Genomic DNA, 14,228 nt, shown 5'->3' with positions numbered 1-14,228 from the left:
TATTTCTGGTTTTTGCTGTGCAAGTGGTGCTTTCTGGTAGCTTAAGTTTCCAAATACTATCTATGACTGGAGCTTGTCTGTCCTTGTAGTTAATTAAGAGTTTCAAAACAGCATTTCAGTAGATGATTAACTCTGGCGACTAACCTTAGTTTTGAGCCTTTTTGCATCCTCCGCAAAGGCAGCTGTTCTTCTAAGATTTCATCCGGATGGCACTGTAGGCTTCCTCTTTATTTTCCGGGGGGGGGGGGGGAGGGTTTCTCAACCTTTTCACAGCTGTTTGAAAAAAGCAACCTGTGGAGCCCTGCAAGTCACTGCCAGGATGACATGGCCTCTTGACCCAACATTTGAGGACCAGAAAAGCAGACAGATTTCTGACCCCGTACATATTAAAGGATATGCTTAACAGATATGAGACTAGCACTTAAGTCAAGGACTCCTACACATTACATTAGCACTCTGAAGTAGATTTGTTGTAGTTTTGGTAGCTTCAGTCTAATTCCTTGATTCAACTACAATGCAACTTTTTGTACTCCCCATCAAAACTAGGGAAAAACTATATGTAAATTCTAATCCAGAGTTCATTTTACTCACAAGTTAGCGAACTCTATGTGAACTACTATGTGCTGTAACACCACTGTAAAACTGCAGTATTGAAGTAACCACTTTTCTTTGAGGGAAAACTAGCTGAACCAGTTGCTTTGTGTTTTCAACGAATCAGCACTGTGAACCAAGGAAGGTTACCAAGGAGGGAAACAGCTTACACAAGTAACATTTGCCATTTCTAAAAATATTTTATTTTACTTTCTAAAAAAATCACGGTGATACATAATATACATTTATCATTAAAACTCAAACCTAAATACAATAATCAGATAATAGTTCTTCAGATAATAGTTCTTATAAAGAACTGAGGAATAATGTGCTAATTTGGGTTGGGGAAACAACAGTATAAGCTTATGAAAATGATAGCCTCTTTCTTTTGATAGAAAACACTATCAAGTGGAATTTCAAGATTGCTTTTAACTAAATATCCAAATTACACAAATAAACTCTGCCATGGTACATTAAATCTTTATGTTTAAAAATGTCGCCCCTAGCTCAGGGATAGGCAACCTAGCGCCATCCAGATGTTTTGGACTACAACTCCCCAGCCAGCATAGCCAATGACCAGGGATTATGGGAGGTGCAGTCCAAGACATCTAGAGGGCACCAAGTTGCCTATTCCTGCTCTAGATGGACACCACAGGATCTGAGGTAACTGGGCTGGACAACACTTGATGGTAACACTCTTGGTGTCAAGCCACTACATGCCTATACAAATGGGATGGATTTGCCAAAGATCTGAACATTTCAATGTCTGAGGGAGGGATCACAGCATCAACATTATTACTGGGGATTATTTTAAGTTTGAGTAGCTCATACCTTACAGCATAGACATTTTTAAAAATGCAACACCTTCTTCCACTTCGGAATACGTTTCTTGCCAACAATAAATTTCCTGTTTTTAAATAACTAGAATAGTTTCTCCACCGCACCTTAGTCCTTTAATTTCAACTTGGAACTCTCCAAAGCCATCACAGGCACTCTCAGGTGCTGGCTAAACTTGGTGCAGGGGTTTCACTTTTGCCAACCTGGAGAGGCCAAGTCTGAGACCTTGAGTGGGTGATTTCACAGGGTCGCTTCCCACTTGGTTGGTATTGCTTCCAGATGCAACTAAAAAGATTGTTGAAAAGGTGTATTAAGAAAGATGCTGGTCTGTTTATCAATCTCTCATTTACACATCATTACACCCCAGTGATAAACTTAAGTTTTAGTTAGGACTCTGCATGCTGCTTCACATAAGATACAAGCTAATCTCCAGCACACGCTTTTCTTTAAACTCATTCCGTATCTGTAGGGCAGGGGTGGGGAACCTTTTATGGTGCAAGGGCCACGCTGCCTGCATGGAAACCTGTTGTGGGCTGCGTACCAGTGCTGGCAGGACCAAAACCCAAAGTTGGCAGAGCTACGTTTTTTCCCACTTCAAGCCCCCCTCCCACAGTATCTCCCCCACACACTAAATATACACATAATCCCAAACATATTGAACAGACACAGATACTCTCCCCATTTTCCCTGTCACCCCATTCTTTCCTCGCCCCCATTTTCTCTGTCACTCTATTCTCTCTTCCCCAGCCACTTTCACTAATACCCTCCATCCACCTCCTTACTTTACCTACTACCCTTCTGTGTCTGAACTCTGCTACGCTGTTTGTGGTCTCTTCTATTTTCCTGACCTTGACAGCTCCTTCAGCACTGATGAGCTAAGCACTTCAAGCCGTTCACTCTCTGAAGTGCTCCACTTAGTGCTCGTTAGCCCTTGGCAACTGTCAGAGGAGCTGTAGCTGCCAAAGAGGGTTGTTTAGAGGCCACAAGGAAGTCAGTACTGGTGAGAAAAGTACAGATCCAAGTTCCTGCAGCAAGTCAGGACAGAAAAAAAAATTAAGACAGGATCAAAGGTAAGGGATGAAGAGAAGAGGGCATGCCTGTCTTGGGGACCCTGTCTGGGGGTGGGGCGGGGCATGGAAGACAACAGAAAAACCCAATGACGCTACACAAAAACCTTAGCGATGATCTGAAAATCAAGAAGCACACATATATGAGGTGGAAGGAGGGACAGGTCAATAAGGAAATGTACAGGCAGGTAGCCTGGAATTGCAGACACGGTGTTCTGAAGGGTTGCCTGCACTCATAAAGCCCACTGACAGGTATCCCTTTCTTCTCATCCATGTGGGAACAAATGATACTGCCAAGTGGAGCTACGAAGAAATCACATCAGACCTTGAAGTTTGGGAAGGAAACTCAAGAACTTTGGGGCCCAGATTGTTTTCTCATCCATCCTTCCAGTAGTCAGAAGTGGGATAGAAAGGGAAAGAAAAATACTTCGGGTGAATGACTGGCTACGAAGGTGGTGCCTATGACAGAGATGTGGATTCTGGGACCACAGGCTATACTTCCTGGAAGATGGACTGCAGGCAAGGGACGGGTTGCACCTCACAAAGGCTGGGAAGAATGTGTTTGGCCACAGCATGAAGAACTTCATCAGGAGGGCTTTAAACTGAATGCTACAGGGAAGGGAGACGTAAAATTGGGGGTAACAATGGACGAAGGCTCATGCACCGCAATGGAGAGAACACCTCTAATAGCACCCAATAATAGTCTTCACAAACATGTAGGAAGAAAGCCAGATGTCTATATACTAATGTCCAGAGTATGGGAAACAAACAGAACGGACTTGAACTCTTAATACGAGAGGGAAATTATGACTTGATAGGTATAACTGAGACTTGGTGGGATGACTCTCATGATTGGAATACAGCAATTGAAGGATATAACTTGTTCAAAAGAATAGGAGGAACAGACAGGGAGGTGGGGTTGCACTGTATGTGAAAAATACATATCTCTGCACAGAAATACAGGAGGAGGAGCTTGGTAGCCCTATCGAGAGCATCTGGGTTAAAAAAAAATGGAGCAAAGAATAAAAGGCACCTGGTGGTCGGAGTCTACTACCAGCCACCCAATCAAGGAGAAGACGAGGATGAAACTTTTGAAAAGCAAATAGCCAATGTTTTAAGGAAGCATGATGTAACAGTAATGGGGGACTCCAATTTCCCCGATATTTGTTGGGAGACAAATTCTGCAAAACATGGCCCCTCCAGGAAATTCCTGACTTGTGTGGTGGATAACTTCCTCCTACAGAAAGTAGAGGAAGGAACTGGAGGATCGGCTATCCTTGACTTGATCCTAACCAACAGAGATGACTTAGTGGACAAAGGAGCAGTTACAGGAACTCTGAGGGAAAGCGACTATGTTATACTTGAGTTCTTGGTTCTAAGGGAAGCAAAAGCCGAGTGTAGCCAAACGCGTACCCTGGATTTTAGGAAACACGATTTTAAAAAACTCAGAAGGGATCAGTAAGATCCCATGGCAAGCGACTCTAACAAGGAAAGGAGTCCAAGATGGGTGAGAGTTTTTAAAAAAGGAAATTCTGAAGGCACAATTACAAACAATTCCAACAAGAAGAAAAGGTGGCAACAACAGAAGAAGCCAATGTGGCTTCACAACAAGTTTGGAGATGACCTCAAAACAAAAAAGGACACATACAGGAAGTGGACAGAAGGCCAAGCGACAAAGGAAGAGTACAGGCAGGTAGCACAGAATTGCAGGGATGGCATCAGGAAGGCTAAAGATGAGAACGAGCTGAGGTTAGCGAGGGATGCTATAAGCAACAAAAAAGCTTTCTTCAGCTACGTGCATAGTCAAAGACAGAGGAAAGAACTGGTTGTTCAGCTATTAAATAAGGATGGCAAAATGATAACGGATGACAAAGAAAAGGCAGAAGTGCTCAATTCCTACTTTCTCCCAAAAGAGGGTCTATGGCTCCCCTGGCAAAGGCGAAGTACAGGCTGAAGGGGCAGGATTGCAGCTTGAGATTCATAGGCATATGGTCAAGGAATACCTAATTACTTTGAATGAGTTCATATCTCCAGGGCCAGATGAACTGCATCCTACAGTAATAAAGGAACTGGCAGAACAACTCTCAAGAGCCACTGCCTATTATCTTTGAGAAATCATGGAGGACGGGGGAAGTGCCAGATGACTGGAGGAGGGCTAATCTTGTCCCTATCTTCAAAAAGGGTAAAAAGGAGGAACCTGGGAACTACAGACCAGTCAGTCTGACATCAATCCCTGGGAAAATTCTGGAGCAGATCATAAAGCAATCCATCTGTAAGCACCTTGAAAACAATGCAGTGATTACTCAAAGCCAACATGGATTTGTCAAGAACAAATCCTGCCAGATGAATCTGATCTCATTTTTTGGATCAGGTCACCTCCCTTGTGGACTGTGGGAATGCTGTGGACATCATATACCTCGACTTCAGCAAAGCTCTCCCACACTGGAGGCATTCAAGACAAGGCTGGACAGCCATCTGTCAGGGATGCTCTGACTTGGACTCCTGCCTTGAGGGGGGTGTTGGACTCGATGGTCTTGTAGCCCCTTCCAACCCTACTATTCTATGATCCTATGTTACAAAGGTTAGAACTCAGAATGAACTGTGGTTGACTAGGTATGCTAGTCATAACAAAAAATTCTTCATCAGGTATGTTCAAAGTAAAAGGAGGACAAAAAACAATGGTAGACCAGAGTGAGAGATCAGCAGGGCTCACCACCTCTTACCAAATGCCTCACAAGTCATTCAGGGCATCGCTGGTTCTCCCTGCACATACTGAAGCACTCATGTCAACGCGAAGGGCCAGGACAGCACAGCTGCAGTTGGCAATGGTTCAAACACAGGGTGTCATCAGCCGTTGCGCATCTGCAGCAGGGCCCATCAGCCCAAATGAGCATTACCTGAAGTGGGGCATCAGCAGCAGAGAACGGGAGAGAGGCGAGGAGGATAAATGGAAGACAGGAGAGCAAGGATGAAGGGGGTTGCAGGGTAAGTGAAATCGAACATGAACGGCAGAGGAAGCAAGCCAGGACAGCCAGAAAGAAAGGCAAATAAGGGGCTGGAAAGCAGAAGCAACTTGGGAAAGACAAGGAAAAGGTATACATGCCAGGGAGGGAGGGGGAACACCCAAACAGGGCGGAGTTAACGCTAGACCGGTTTAGGGTGACTCTCACTGGCGACGCTGCTCCCTTGGGGGAGAGAGAGACTTTCCAATCTCCTGTTGTTAACCCTAGCGTGGCAGGACCAACTGAGCGGCACAGCAGCTCAGCTATTGGGCATTAGAGAAGGTGGATGGCATATTACAGGCAACGTAGCCAGAGGAATGGTCTGCAAAGGAGTGGGCAGCTCTGGGCTTAGGGCAGAGCCCTTGTCCGCTAGCACACTGCATGAGGACTAGTTTCCAGGGAGGAGACGATCCATTCCTTGAAGATCACAGGCCGTTCTGTTACTCTTTATGGAGAGCACATCCCTTTTGTGTTATCATTTTAAGGGGACTGCCAGGGAAGGCAACCCATCAATAAAAGCTCTCTTAACGCTCACTGCTTGTTGCCATCCTGATGGAGACCATGGATCAAGGGGGGGTTGATGTTCCCCTTCTTCAAGATCCACTCACCACCAGCTGCTCAGCAACGATGGCCAACTGCTGATAGGTGACAAAGAAAAGATGGAACTGCTCCACTCGTATTCTGGCTCAGATGTCTCGCACATGAAACTCTGGGCAGAATGCAATGCTGCCGATCCATGTGTGACCTGCTCTGCCCATTCCATGGTGCAAGCAGCTCCTACTGCTTGCTCAGCAGTGATTTAGCACTTCTGGGAGGCAACCTGCAATGAGCAGAAATGCTCACTTCTGGAAGGGGGCAGGTCAGCGGAGCTCAACATAAGGGAGCTCCACAGACCTGCCCCTTCCAGAACCTAGCGTTTGTGTTTCCTTCGGGTTGCCCCCCAGAAGCGCTAAACTGCCATTGCACGAGCAGCAGGGGCTGCTTGCGCAATGGAATTGGCGGGACACAAAAGAATCGACGGGGGCATAAGTGCCCCATTGGATACTGCCCTCTGTGTCCAATCTGGCATGTGTGACAAACAGCTTGAGTTGAAAAAGAGATGTTCAAGTAATATTGAAGAACCTTAAATGAGTTCAGGTCCCCGGTCAGATCCTAGGGTGTTGAAGGAGCTAGTGGATGGACTCATGGAACCTCTATCTGTTCTCTTTTAAAAATCTTGGCGCATGGGTGAAGTACCAGAGGAACAGAGGAAGGTAAATGAAAGCACTTGATCTATAGGCACCTAGACAGTAATGCAGTAATCTCTGGAAGCCAGCAGGATTTGTCATGTCCTGCCAGACTAATCTTATTTCAGTTTTTGAGCAGGTTACTTCCTTAGTAGTTCATATAAATGCTATGGACATAATATATCTTGTCTTCAGTAAGGCATTTGACAAAGCACCTCATGATATTCTGATTAGCAAGCTAATGAAGTGTAGGCTACTACTAGGTGCATCCATAGTTGGCAGGAGAACTTTAGTCAAAGATTGCTCATCTAACTGGGGGGAGGTATCAACTGGAGTGTCGCAGGGTTCAATCATGAGCCCTGTCCTCTTCAAGATTGTTATTAATGACTTGGAGGAAGAGGTGAGGGGAATGCTTATCAAATTTTCAGATGACACAAAATTGGGTGGGATAGCTAAGAAGACAAACAAAATTCAAAATGACCTTGATCAGTTAAAAAACTGGGCAGAAAAAAAGGGAAAGAAATTCAACAGAGACAAGCGCAAAATTCTTCATTTAGGAAAGAGAAATCAAATGCACAGGTATAACAAGGGGGGTTCTTGGCTTTACAATAGTGCTTGTGAAAGGATGTTGGAGTTCTAGTGGATCACAAGCTCAATATTAGTCAACTATGTGATCACAACAAACTGTGGCAAATTCTTAAAGTGATGGGAGTACCAGGCCACCTTACCTGTCTCCTGAGAAACCTGTACGAGGGTCAAGAAGCAACAGTAAGAACCAGACATGGAACAACCGAGTGGTTCAAAATTGGGAATGGAGTACGACAAGGCTGCATATTGTTGCCCTGCTTATTTAACTTATATGCAGAGTACATCATGAGAAACGCCGGGTTGGATGAATCACAGGTCGGAATTAAGATTGCTGGGAGAATTATCAACAACCTCCGATATGCAGACGATACCACCCTAATGGCAGAAAGCGAAGAGGATCTAAAGAGCCTCTTGTTGAGGGTGAAAGAGGAGTGTGCAAAAGCTGGTTTGAAACTCAACATTAAAAAAACGAAGATCATGGCATCTGGCCCCATCACTTCCTGGCATATAGAAGGGGAAGAAATGGAAGCAGTGACAGATTTTACTTTCTTGGGCTCCAAGATCACTGCAGACGGTGACTGTAGCCATGAAATTAAAAGACGCTTGCTCCTTGGGAGGAAAGCTATGGCAAACCTAGACAGCATAGTAAGAAGCAGAGACATCACCTTGCCGACAAAGGTCCGTCTAATCAAAGCTATGGTTTTCCCAGTAGTAATGTATGGCTGTGAGAGCTGGACTATAAGGAAGGCTGAGCGCCGAAGAATGGATGCTTTTGAACTGTGGTGCTGGAGAAGACTCTTACGAGTCCCCTGGACTGCAAGGAGGTCAAATCAGTCAATCCTAAAGGAAATCAACCCTGAGTGCTCATTGGAAGGACAGATTCTGAAGCTGAAATATTTTGGCCACCTAATGCGAAGAGAAAACTCTTTGGAGAAGACCCTGATGCTGGGAAAGACTGAAGGCAAAAGGAGAAGGGGACGGCAGAGGATGAGATGGCTAGATAGCATCACCGATGCAATGAATATGAACTTGAGCACACTCCGGGAGAGAGCGCAGGACAGGAAGGCCTGGCGTGCTATGGTCCATGGGGTCACGAAGAGTCGGACACGACTGAACGACTGAACAACAACAACAACAACTCTGCATTGGTCAGACCTCACCTCAAATACCGTGTCAGATTCTGGACACATTTTATGGATCGTAACGAGTTCAGAGAAAGAAAACAATGATGGTCAGGGGACTAAAAACTAATCCTATGAAGAAAGATTGAAGAAACTTGGTATGTTTAACCTTGAGAACAGTAAGATAGGATACGATAGCACTTTTCATGTACATAAAGGCTTGTCATACAGAAAAGGGCTGCAACCCTTTCTCTGTCATCCAAGACTGTAGGTCATGAAATAATGGGCTTACATTACAGGAAGGCCTATTTTGGCTGAACATCAGGAAAAAATTTCTAACCATCAGAATGGTCAGACAATGGAACCAACTGCTTAGGGAGGTAGTGGACTCTCCGCCACTGCAGATATTCCAGTGAAGACTGGACTATATGTCAGGGATGCTTTAAACTGGATCCATGCACTGAGCAGGGAGTTGGGCTAGATGGCCTAAATGGCCCCTTCCAATTCTATGATTCTATGAATTTCTGCACCATAAAGGTAGGGATATTTCTATCATGTTGTCAGATCATCTGTATTTTGTCCCCACACTTTCATTTCATCATTGTCAAAGGACAAGAATGTTGTACTGACCACACATCCTGCGTTGAAATGGAAACAAGAATATCCTAACCCTTAGGTACCCTGGAACTCTTGAATGTACCAAAGCTGATCTCCCTTGCATCCTAATGTAATCAGGGCAACACCCTACCACTTGTACATTGACAATACTAACAAAGCTGTGTCCTTTCATGACCTTCTGCCAGTACATACCTATTTTTGTCTTCGAATAACATAATTGCTTTTGGACCCCTGACTTGAGTGTGCTTTTGGAGACTAGTCTTGCTGGGATCCAGATTGCCTACAGCTCTCTGTCGAAACTCCGAGCCAGATGATCATATTGTGTCTTAACCCATGTTTTGGCCCAGTGAAAACCCTGCTTCAGTCTGGGACTGCCAGATGCATTTTTCTAGATTTTTGCATTCTTTCCAAGAGCAGTCCCGTAGGCATTCTGCCTGACTTACTCCTAGAAGCCACCAGCTTGTGACAAATATTTGCTCCAGATGTCTTTGCACTCTGGTCTAAGCATCTTACAAGGCTTCTGCATCAACCTGCATAATATATATTGGTCTCTACAACTTTCATAAAGGAGCATCTGAAATTCTCATATTAAGTTTGTATCAGCATTCACTCTGACATGCTGTAACTTTTCACTGACCTCTGAGCCTGTTATCATTAAGATGACATGGGGGAAAACAAGGGTGAACCATTTCTCACCTAAAAGTCGGGAAAAGTGAGATATGCTTCAGATAAGGAGACCGAAGAATGACTGCTTTTGTATACTATTGTTCTGCTTGTGACATAAATGAGTAAAGATGGCATGAAATATTTGGGAAGTGACTAGAACTGAAAAACACTTCAGGGTTAAGCTAGGCCAAGACAACAGAAACTACAGAAGAGAATGCAAATGGAAGTTAAAATTAACTATCCTGTTAGAGAATGTAAGGAAATGTGTTGCGTAGCAGTGCTGACAAAGATATAAAATAAATATGTACTCCCAAATCATAGCTGGGAATTTGGGGGGTGGGGGGAATAGTTAATAGTTAAAGAGTGCTGAGCTTCAGTTCCATTCTTTGAGAAACATCACGTAAGTAGTTCATAAAAAAATAATTTAAGAAGCAAAGTAGACAGATCTTAGGGCGAAGACACCTGTCCTCATCTTGACTGCTCTACTCTTTTTGCTACATCTCAGAAGTGCCCTATGGGTAAGACATTTTAATCTTTTGAAAGAAAGGCATGCTCCTGAAACAATTCTTAGAAAGCTTTTTGAAATGTGTTTTCTTGTAATAGCAACTTGGTATTTTTTGTATGTGGCCTCTTATCATGTTCTATATTCATGTAAAAATTGCTTGAGATTGTCAAGTAAAAGATGAAAAGACATGCCTCATCTCAGAGTCATGTATAAATATGTTTCTGTGTGACCATACCAGAACTGAACCTGCATTTTCTGGTGACACTTTGTTCTTGGGAAATGGAATGGGATATGTTCAATGCTGATCCATGATCAAGCTAAATACAAAAATCCCATTTCATAAAATCCCTAAGCAAGGACAAATTTGTCAGACCTTGCACCTCTGCATCCCGCAAGCCTGCTCCCAAAACTCTACCTCAGCCTGGGAACACCTGGTATCCCTGTTGCTTGGATTTATCCTGCCACTAGGGAGTCCATCTCCCCTCCTCTCCATTTGTCTGCCTCAGCAGACTCCAGGAGAGGACATCTCCCCTGCTTTCACTTGCTCCCCCTGCCTGATCTTCCAGCTTACCTTCTCTCTCCTTCTCATCTTTGCTCTACCTTCTCTCTCTCTCTGCTGGTATGCAGTAGCAATGCCTCAACTCACTGACACTCTTTCTCCCTCCTGAGGTAGTCTTCAGTAACTTGACTGTGACTGTGCATATCTTATTACAATTTACTAAACTAATTTTCTGTGTTAATTTCCAAAAGTCTCAGCTGTTTTCCTTCCTGGGAATCTTACGGAGACACTCCATGATCCAGACAAAGGACCAGGCTTACACACACTTTGCTTTTATTAGTTTGACAAATTGTGCTAGTTTCTGGGCAGCTGACAGCAAGTTTGTCATCCAGGAGGAACAGAGCCAGAGAGAGGAAACTCCTTGCCCCTCCAAGTCATCCAAGGAAGCACGGCAGCAGTAATTAAAATACCTGGTGGTATCCGGTTGGGTTTGTTGGCTGCTGAAGGGCTTGATGTTTTTAAAGGCTTTCCAGTTGGTTCTGAAGAATTTGATGCATTCTGCAAAATTGGCTGAGATTTTGCTTGAACTAGTCACATGGTTGAAAGACAGAAAAAATAACTTGGGGAAAAAACCTCTAATGATGATATCAAATAGACTCTATATTTGAGAAATACAGGAGTCTGTTTTTAAACTAGCAGATGAAGTTGACAGCTATTGCAAAACCAAAACACTCCTCTAACATTTCCTTCAATAGACAAACAAAGTAAGTTTTATTCCAGCAAGTCTCCACACTTAAACATTTCAGTAGGAATTTAAATCTCAGCTCCAATGAAAACAAGAGAGGCACTGGAGGGCCAATGGTTCACCTAAGTTCCATCGATTTCAGTAGGACTTATGATCAAGTAACTTCCTCAGGATTGTAGTGCAATATAACTGTCATCAAAAGCATATTCATTACCTCTGCCAATACTAACATCGGATAAACTAAATGGCTACTGAACTAAAACCACTTGTACCCTGTCCCCGCAAAGCAAAAGCTAGATTTTAAAATAACGCATGTCTGATTGAAAGCTATTCTTGCTACAACATAAACCAGACTTTAAAATCAGTACACAACAATATTTACCAGTCTTCAATTTTAAAAAAACGCACAAGTAAAACATTACTAGCCTGCTTCTTTTGGTGTTCAGTAAATCAACTAATTAAGAGGCTGGGGAGAAATGAAAATCAAATAAATTAAGAAGCTGGGGAGAAAGATAACAGCAGCTCTCCTGCCAGACAGTGAGTACCCACTTTACCAGTCTTACAGCACCATCCTATGCATGTTCAAACACAAGAAGTCCTACAACTCTCAGCATGCCCCTGCCAGCCTTGTTAAAGGGCAGTGTATAAATCCCTGTAAAACCATCAATATGCGTGGAGACTGGAAGAGAGAATGGAAACATAGTTTTCTTTTATGTCGAATAGCAAAATGGACTGTATCTGCTCAAAAATTGAAGAAAAATGTCTTGATATTGAGATTGTAACCACATCATTTGAATTAGGGCTAGGCAACGTGGTGCCCATAGGCATCACTGCACCTCCAGACATCTTCCTTGGTGCCCACAGAGATGCTACTCCTCCCAATTTTTATTTATATTTTCTTACTGGCAGCTGGGACTGCTTCAGAGCAAAGTGGGATCCTCTAAATTTTGCAGCTTTGTGACTAGCCATGCCACCCAGGGCAGTCATTTCATGGGTGTGCCCAGGACAGTTTCTCAAATTTCCAATGTGCCCACAGGCTCAAAAGATTGCCTACCCCTGAAGTAGGTCTTCCTTATTTACCCCAGTTTGACAGTTTATGATATTATGACCTTTTGGTTAAACAATAAACTAAATTTGAGGAAAGCATGATAATGGGAAGTTATCACTCTTTCACACAGCACTAAAATCAGAGGGTACAAAGTGAAAATATCACTTAGGCTCAATACAAGTAACGTTACAGATATCAGACTGCTAGAATTCTCTGAAAACCAGATGTAGGAAAGCTTGACACTGTAACAGCACTCAGGAAAGGACTGAATCTGCTTAGCCATCACATTCCTTTGTGAGTTGGAAGGCTTCATTTTCTTTTTTGTACTGACATGAAACTTCCTTCCTTCGTATTTACTTTAGTGTTCTTCTTCACAACAAATTCATCATAATCATCTTCACTGAAGCTGGAATCACCCTCTGATTCTTCAGCTGAAGCTAGAGATGATGTGAAGGTCAGCGGTGAAAGTGGGCAGGGACACTTGGGTATTAAGCAATGGCATAAAGTTTCAGTAATAAGTTTTGAAAGTTGTTTTTTTTTTAAGTTGCATCTTATTCAGCAAAAACTTTTGTTTTGTATCTACTGGACACTGCAATGTCTCTTTAATAAGGGTTGGTCTACATCAGCTAATTGTTGGAGGTGTAACACAGCTAATGCTTCTTTTAAGCATATGTTTTTGGCAATGCCCAGTAGTTGCCTGTTTCTGAGAGGCGATCGTTATATGGATAAATTTTGTACTGGAACACTCCTTAATATTTACTGATGTACACGCTCTTTTAAATTATCTACCTGCTTCCTGGAAGTTAAGATATGGTGAGCTCAAATGGATTCTCTGTGTCCTTCTGACAGCTAAAACACTGATATTACAACATTGGAAGGATAAACGTTCACCTCCTATAATGCAATGAATTGAAGACCTTACAACACTTCCAACATTTAAACGGATAGTGTATAGACACCACCTGGGAATTGATACTTATTTGGGTATTTGGTCAGCTTTGTTGAACTTTATGTATAGTTCTTAGAAAGCTGTACTTTCTCTCTCTCTCTCTCTCTCTCTCTCTCACACACACACACACACACACACACCATGTGTATGCATTGAAATTGATATATTCAAATCAATGTAGCCACATTTTTATTTTTTTTTGTCTAAATTGTCTAAAAAATAAGTTAAAAATAAAAAAGTTGAACCACCATGTGCCAGCACTACAGCTAGTATGTTTCAAAATGTCCTCAAAACAAGATGAACAGTAGGAGAAAACAACGGAAACAAACTGCACACACCAAAGTTTAGTAAAAGAGGAATTAAAAGGTAAGCATTTCATTTAAAGAGCCATCCTGTGGTCCGTAGACAGCGTCTGAAGGGGCCATAGGATTTTCCAGGTTCCTGGATCCGAGGCAGGAGACAACGCTCTGACCTGCCCCCTCCCCCTTGCAGTCGGTGCCAAGAGAACCATGCCGGCTGCCTCTACAAGCTTGCAAGCACGAGCTCACAGAGTAGGGAAAGGGGGCATGCCGGTGGGTGGGGAGGGAACTGGGAAAGCAGGGATAGGAGCTATCCCCAGCCTCCGTTCCTCCCCGATGCCTAGAATGCAGAGCAGGGGGAGCGCAGAGGCTATGATTGCTTCCGCACTCCTCCGAGCCTCCTCTGAGCTCGGAGGCTGATGGGCATCCAGATAGGATGGTGCCCTTAAAGAGTTATTTTAAAACAT

General features: G+C 43.4%; 1 protein-coding gene across 7 annotated transcripts in view; it reads right to left on the bottom strand.

The window, feature by feature from the left end:
* Positions 1 to 767: 767 nt before the first annotated feature.
* RAD51AP1 (RAD51 associated protein 1) overlaps positions 768 to 14,228 on the bottom strand; it is a 31,740-nt gene continuing 18,279 nt past the window's right edge. Inside the window, exons 6-9 of one of the 7 annotated variants that reach the window (XR_014792522.1) lie at positions 11,191 to 11,307; positions 9,688 to 9,746; positions 2,277 to 2,453; positions 775 to 1,713 (exon numbers count right to left, since the gene is read on the bottom strand). Coding sequence is in view for 3 of the 7 variants with exons in the window: in XM_084860011.1 (XP_084716137.1) it covers positions 1,598 to 1,713; positions 11,191 to 11,307 (233 nt within the window). In the remaining 4 variants the exon portion in view is untranslated. Of the gene's footprint in view, positions 1,714 to 2,276; positions 2,454 to 9,687; positions 9,747 to 11,190; positions 12,951 to 14,228 lie in introns of all 7 variants that reach the window. The other 6 variants (XM_084860012.1, XR_014792523.1, XM_084860011.1 and 3 more) reach the window with 6 other exon arrangements.

Source organism: Heloderma suspectum, chromosome 5 (assembly GCF_057233095.1).
Source record: "Heloderma suspectum isolate Gila_16-S chromosome 5, 16-S_ref, whole genome shotgun sequence".
Lineage (NCBI taxonomy): Eukaryota > Metazoa > Chordata > Lepidosauria > Squamata > Helodermatidae > Heloderma > Heloderma suspectum.
Note: the sequence above shows the minus strand (reverse complement) of the source record. Positions and strands in the feature narration are given on the sequence as shown.